This window comes from Lipotes vexillifer, unplaced genomic scaffold (assembly GCF_000442215.2).
Source record: "Lipotes vexillifer unplaced genomic scaffold, Lipotes_vexillifer_v1.1 scaffold149, whole genome shotgun sequence".
NCBI lineage: Eukaryota > Metazoa > Chordata > Mammalia > Artiodactyla > Lipotidae > Lipotes > Lipotes vexillifer.
In genome coordinates, this window is record NW_006779962.1 from 3,080,220 (window position 1) to 3,086,962 (window position 6,743).

At 57.9% G+C, this 6,743-nt stretch overlaps 1 protein-coding gene across 1 annotated transcript in view; it reads right to left on the reverse strand.

Annotated features, from left to right (window-relative positions):
* PRRC2B (proline rich coiled-coil 2B) overlaps positions 1-6,743 on the reverse strand; it is a 56,892-nt gene continuing 50,149 nt past the window's right edge. Inside the window, exons 28-31 of the mRNA XM_007453121.1 lie at positions 4,697-4,873; positions 4,022-4,113; positions 1,388-1,469; positions 1-135 (exon numbers count right to left, since the gene is read on the reverse strand). Coding sequence (XP_007453183.1) covers positions 1-135; positions 1,388-1,469; positions 4,022-4,113; positions 4,697-4,873 — 486 coding nt within the window. The remainder of the gene's footprint in view (positions 136-1,387; positions 1,470-4,021; positions 4,114-4,696; positions 4,874-6,743) is intronic.

Consider the following 6,743-nt stretch of genomic DNA (forward strand, 5'->3'; position numbering starts at 1 on the left):
TCAGGCCTTGCTCTCCTCCAGCGCCGCCGCCCGGGGCTTGATCGCTCCAGTTCGCTTCAGCTGGCAAGCGGCTGAGGGGGCCTCCTGCAGCTTCGCGGCTCCCAGGCTGGGCTTTTCATCCACTCGTTGTTTTGCCTTTGGACAGACGGATGGGGACAAAGAAAGTCACCCTCATGCAGACACGCCTGCCAGGATCCGCGGTCCCACCACCCGCTTCCTGCTCCTGAGTCAGAGGAAAGCCACCCTAAGAAGCCCATCCTTCGGTCGAAGGACCAAGCTCAGAAGTGACTGGCCTGGGAAGGACGCTGGCTTGAGGCTGCTCTGGTCCCTCCCACGGGCGCTGAGCGCAGTGATTCGGAGCCGCGGGAGGACCCCGGGTCCTCCGGGAACCATTCTGCGCTGCCCAGGGGCCTCTCTGCAGGCGGCACACCCAAGGCCGCTTGGAGGGACCTTTTTCAAATCAGTGCACCCCACGCCCCTCAGAGCTCCCGACTGTGCTGAGGGGGCGCAGGGCCTCTTGCCCAACTTGGTCTCCCAGATCTTCCACCCTCCCTGACTCCCACGGTGTGGAAACCTTTCCCCAAGCCCCTAATTTGACCTCCAGAGTCGCGGTCAGGGTCCCGTTACTCTGCAGCTCTGCACAGTGAGGTGTGTCGCAGAGTGAGCAGCCTGCCTTCGGCCCCTCATACAGTGGGGGGAGCTCTGAAGAAAGCTCTAGAGGCTCAGTCCAAGCAACTCAAAGAGCGACCCTCGGGGAACCAAGTTAGGAGACGTGAAATGAACAATCAAGCTTCCACCTCCACCATCCAAGAGTGCTGTTTTACTAACACCCCCCTCCTGACGAGTCTGAGCTCTGGAGCCTGGTCACATTTTAGAGGAGTGAAGAGAATCACGAGGAAGGCAAAGACGCCAAGAGACCCGTCTCGTTACAAAACGGGGAAACATCATTCCGTCTGGATCCCACCCGGCCAAGACGAGGACGAGACACAGCACTTACGAGGCCAGCACGCGCAGGCACACACGCCAGGCACGCACGCGCACGCACACCCCCGGCTCCTAGAGCTGACCCACGGGCCTAAGCGGGTCCCAGCACCTTCACAGCCCAATGGCTGCGGAGGGAGAGTCCACCTTCCGGCACCACCTCCTCAGAGGAACCCGCACCCTCCCTTCTCTGCGGACAAGGAAGGACCCAGACGCCCGTCAAGAGGAGAAGTGCCTTCTCCAGGGGCGACTCGGGCTCCCCGGCTCCCACGCCACGCTCTAAGCGCCAGGGCACGTCTCTCGTTCTAAGAGGAGCACGCAAACGGCTGGACAGTCCCTCCTCTTTTGGCACTTGGAGACGGGCCTAAGCGTCCGGGGCTGGAGGGTCTGGAAAGCCATCTTCTACCTGTTGAACGTAGTGTCCCTGCACAGAGCCCATGTTAACTGCTGATCCAGAGGGCTTCCCACTGGGGCTAGCAGAGCTAGGCCTGAAAAAACCAAAGGAGGGGATGAGAACACACGCGTCACCACGGAAACGGAGTCAAGCCTCCAACAGAGGAAACAGACCCAGACAGCCAGAGCGCAGGGGGCGAGGGTGTCGCCACTGGGCCCTGGCACCTCCAACCCAGCTCATGGGGACACACCTGAGGGGCAGAAGCCAGGTCCCCAGCACGGGCAGACACTGACCGGTCAAGACGACAGACGGACACCAACCGTCTCTCAGGTTTGGAGGGTCTAGACCAACATGATGCTCCAGACAAAAGGTCTATTAACCTGACACATGAGGGAATTCCCTGACGGTCCAGTGGTTACGACTTGATGCTTTTACTGCCGTGGACCCAGGTTCAATCTCTGGTAGGGAAACTAAGATCCCGCAAGCCGTGTGGCACAGCAAAAAAAAAAAAAAAATTAAAAAAGAAACAAAAATGAACTTCAACTCCAACAGGAGTTAGACTTCAAAAAGAAAAGGGAATTTCCTAGCAGTCCAGAGGTTAGGTCTTGGCACTTCCACTGCGGGGGCCTAGGTTCGATCCCTGGTCGGGGAACTAAGATCCTGCAAGCCGCACAGCGCAGCCAAAAAAAAAAACCCGAACGAACAAACAAACAAACCTGATATGTGAGTTATGCTGAGTATCTTTCCAGTCTTCACTTGTGGGGTGGAGGGTAGGGGTGGTAAAGAGAGATACCAAAAGTAACAAAAATGTAGAACATCTTTCTAAATGTGTTCCACCGACCAGACAACTAGCTCCCAGGGATGTTAATCAGGCGCTACGTGGAAAAAAGATCCTGGGGTCAAAATCGTTAGGTAGTTACGTGTGCAAAGTTCTACAGGACTTTCCCCCGGGGGCCAGGGGCTGCTCAGGCCCTATGCTGAGGTGCACCCCGACTCCCCAACAAGCCCTCTCGGGCATGCACGCCCCCCAAGTATCTGACCAGGGAACGCCTTTCTGACAGGGCATGCCTCAGAAGCCCTGTTTCCAGAAAAGTTAGGCAACACTGCACTGTAAAAATATACCAATTTCCTCAACCCCACTAAGACACCAACAATACAAAGGCTACTAATTAAGGCTTATATTTTGTAAACATTCTCCAAAGAATAAAGCTGCTGCTGCCATTCCTACAGTGAATGGACACAGGCGACTCTTGTTATGTGAGCGTCCCTTTCTGGATTTGCCTCTGAGGAAGGCTCTGCAGCCAGATGAGGCTAAAACCTGCCTGGGGCAGCAGGGGAACGACAGCCTCTCTTTATGCTTGAAGCTTCCTTTTTCCTTCCAAATCACACTCATTGTTTGGCGCTGCTGTCCATGTATATTTTTCTTACAGGTCTGTTATTTTGGCCTATGTGAAAAATATGGCTGGAAAGCAAAACAAAAGTCAAGTCAAGCCAAGAGGGTGAAAATAAGAACAGGAAAGATAATGACACGGAGGAAAATTCACAAAAAGCCCTCTCTCGGGAAATGCAGCTGGAGTACGGACTGACGTGACCACGGAGCAGGACTCGGCCTCAACACTCCGAGCGCGACGGGGCAGGGCGGGCGGCCGTGCGGGCAAACCCTGCCCTCAGCCACGCCGGCAGCCTCGCGCAGGGCACTGCAGGTCACGCACACCTGTTTTACTCGTGTGCAGACAGGAGGAACCTCCAGGAATCTCCCACAAGTAACAAGAGTCGACTGTGCCAACCCTCGGGCCAAGCGCCGTGTGCTGCCTCCCCAGCCGCACGCTTCTCCGCGGGTGAGAGAACCATCAGAAGCAGGCGCTCCCTGACTTTCTAACGCGCTGAGTCCCGCTGACCCTTGAGCATCACGGGTTTGAACTGCATGGGTCCACTTACACGTGGATTTTTTTTCAGTAAGCACGTACTACACGATCTGCAGTTGGTTGAATCCTCGGATGTGGAACTGTGGACACGAAGGGCTAAACGTAAAGTTATACTTGAATTTTCAAATGCATGGAGGGTCAGCGCCCCTAACCCCTGCGTTGTTCAAGGGTCAACTGTAACTCAACATCATGACTGATACAAAGCCCCCCTCTGAATCCAGCCAAGGGACCCGGGACGGTTACTGGAGGCGGAGACAGATCCTGAGAAGGCAAAGAAGGTACAGCTCTCGCCCTACGAGCCCAGCAGCAGCAAGCCCTGGTGGGGTCACAAGGCCATTCAAGGGCCATGTGGCCCCAGGAAAGGAAACCCCCCAGCTTCCAGGGTATCTGCCCTCTCTGCCAGTGAATCTTTAAAAAAAAAATCTGGTGAGAAAGCTGTTAGTAGCCAGGGTCTGTCCTGACGCTATTATAACATTAGCCTTTCCTTTCCCTGCCTTTCCAGAAAGTTCTCCCATACCAGAACATTTTATGATGATGATTAAAAGCAAAGCCATGCCCCAGAGTTCCTGAGTCCCCTGTGTCCCAGCACTGGAACTTCACGGTGACACACAGGCTGCCAAAGGCGACCCAGCCTCAGTGCCCTCGCGCTGCTCTCCCTGGGCCCGCGATTCCACAGAGAGGGCTCAGCTGTGAGCATCTGACCCCCAGGGCATCTCTTTACCTGTAGGTCTGTGGTGATGGCATGGAGCCTCCTGAAGAAACATTCTGTTTACTGTCGACAAAGTGGAAGCCCTTCATCTCCATCTGAGAGGACTAAAGACACCGGGAAGTGATGGGCTGTCACTGGAACGCCCTGGGGACAGCTGCCCCCGCCACCAACCACCCTGGGCAGAGCCAGTGGGGGCCACGAGGGCTTCAGGACAGAGAGGCATCTCGTCAAGGAGCGTGCACGCCTGGCCTTCCAGTGCAGGCTGGAGGCAGGAGCGACCACGTGTGTTTGTTCCCTTGGCACGGGCGGGGAGGGCAGACTGTGCGCCAGCCCTGAGCACTGGCCGCAGTGAACGGGCCCTCTCTGCCCCGGAGGCCACCCTCTGCAGCACCCCGGGAGCTGGCAAGGACTTCGGCCCCCCAGACCTCAGCCGCAGGCACCTTCCTCCCTGCCCTGCTCACCCAGGCCTGTTCACGTTGCTAGTAACATGCGACCAGGGCTTCCTGCCACGGGACTGAGAGGACTCGGCAACGAGTGGGCCACCAGCGGTCTGGCGAGGCCTGGAGCCTGCGTCCCAGACCTCCGGCACTCTCCCCCGCAACAGTGGCTCCTGACTGGCCAGAAAGGGTCTCCGAGACGGGAGCCCCACCCCACCCCAGGGCCACAGCAAGACGGAGTCATCCTCACCTCTCTGCTGGTGTTAAGGACCGAAGGCTGGGACCCGGGTGGGAGCATTCTTCGGGGCGCCCCGACAGAGAGGCTCTGCCCCTGTGAAAGCTGGATGGACTGCGGCAGGAGCAGGGGCTGCTGCCCAGAGCCGTACCGAGGCAGGGGCAGCTGGGAGCCAGGCAGCGGCATCGTCAGCTGCTAGACAACAGGGACAGTCAGGGGAAGGACGCCACAAACTGCCATCTACACACGCGTCCAAGAGCAACCGTGCGTCACACTTCACGCTCTCATTGCAGATGAAAGGAAGCAAGGCCTTCACACAGTAGGACAGATTCTGGATAGAACACAGCAGGGATCACCCTAGACTGCATACTCTCAGCGGCAGGGGGCAAGCCTTAGGTGGTGAGAAAAGAACTCGGACGGCTAGAAAATAAGCAGGACAGCTACGGGTGTCAAGTGCGGAAGGCGGGCGGCAAACCCCGTGTGCGTGTTGAGGGGCGGGGGGCGGGGAGAAAGGTCAGGAAGGTCTAGAAGCCTTCTCAGGAAGCAGTGTCCAAGCGAGTCCCGAAAGATGGGAGCTAGACAGGAGGGGTATCCTTGTGCCCCTTTTTGCAGCACAAAAAGGCAAGGCTGCTTCATGCTCTGCCTCCGAAGGTGACAGAAAACAACTGGAGCCTGGGGTCTAGGGTTCCCGCAGTCTTGGAGCCTTCTGAAGCCTGTTCTCCTGAAGTCCAGAATGAGGTGCGAGAAGGCAAGGAGGTGGGCCAGGAGACCCTCGGGACGGGGCAGGCGGGCCAACTGTGGTCTCTCGGTCACCCTCCTCTTCATCTCCCTGCTACTGAGTCCACAGTGGAGGGTCGGAAGGACCTATTGGAATGGCATCACCGAGACATGGGGCAGCCGCACCTCAAGGCCCGGGCCCCTCCTTGCGCACAGCTGGGTGCGGGAAGAAGGTAGGGGTGGCGCAGCGTTTCTGGAGCGCTGGCTCGGGGCGCGGTGTGTGAGCCGACGTGAGTCTTAAAGAGGCGCCCTGGCTGCTGTGCTGAGAACAAACTGGCAGCCGAGAGCAGGAGCTGGGCGCGGCGGGTGGCTGGGGTGGGGGGCGTGGAGGGGAAGAGAAAGGGCCAGACTCTGAATACTTTTCAAAGGTAGGACTGACGGGATGTGAAGAATCAGCGGGGGCGTGGCGGAAGCAGGGATCCAGGGACGCCCCATGCTGGACATGAGCAGAGATGACGGGCAGCCCACTGGGTCTGAGTTCAGGTCCGGGAGACAGAAATTTGGGAGAACCGGGAAGCGTTGGATTTGGGTCAGGCTTAGAGCCACAGGTCTAGAAAGAGGCCCGAGGACGGAGCCCTTAAGGCACAGCGAGTTACTGCCTGGGGAGGTGAGGGGGAGACAGCAAAGGAGACCGGGAAGAGGCCTCAGGGAGGTGGGAGAAAAACCAGGAGCAGTGTCCTCGGAACCCAGAGAGCGTGGTTCGGGGTAAGGAGTGACCACTGGGTCAAATGCTACTGATGGGTCAGTAGGAGGAGGGTAAAGAACCGTCAGGTTCAGTAACATGGAATCTACCGGTGTCCCTAAAGAAGTGTTTTGTTTCTTAAAAAATGAGGAAAGACTGGGCTGCCTGGGGATGTGGCAGAAGGGACCCTCACAGCCGGACGGCAGCACTGCAGCACCTCTACGTGCTGACGGCGGGAAGAGGACGCTAGCTGGGGCAGCTCCCAGGCAGGTGGAGAGGATGGGCTGCCCGTTCTCACCCCAGGGCCCCTCGCAGGCTCGGAGACGTGGCGCTGGGAGCTTGCAGGTATTCTCTTTTCCTCGTTACGACTCATTTCTTTGGCGACACAGGATGCAAAATCACGGTGGGGGAGAAGGCAATGAGGAGGGTGGGGAGGTGACCAAACGTTGGCTTTCCAAGGGGCGGCTGTATTTAATCTGAATCCAGTCTGACGGGGTCGGTTTCCCTCCAGCCTCAGGAAGCCGGGCAGAGGCGGGCCAGGGTTTAACCCAGGTGAGCACAGGGAGGGAGGGGTGGGGCGGAGCTGAGTGCAAATGACAAGGA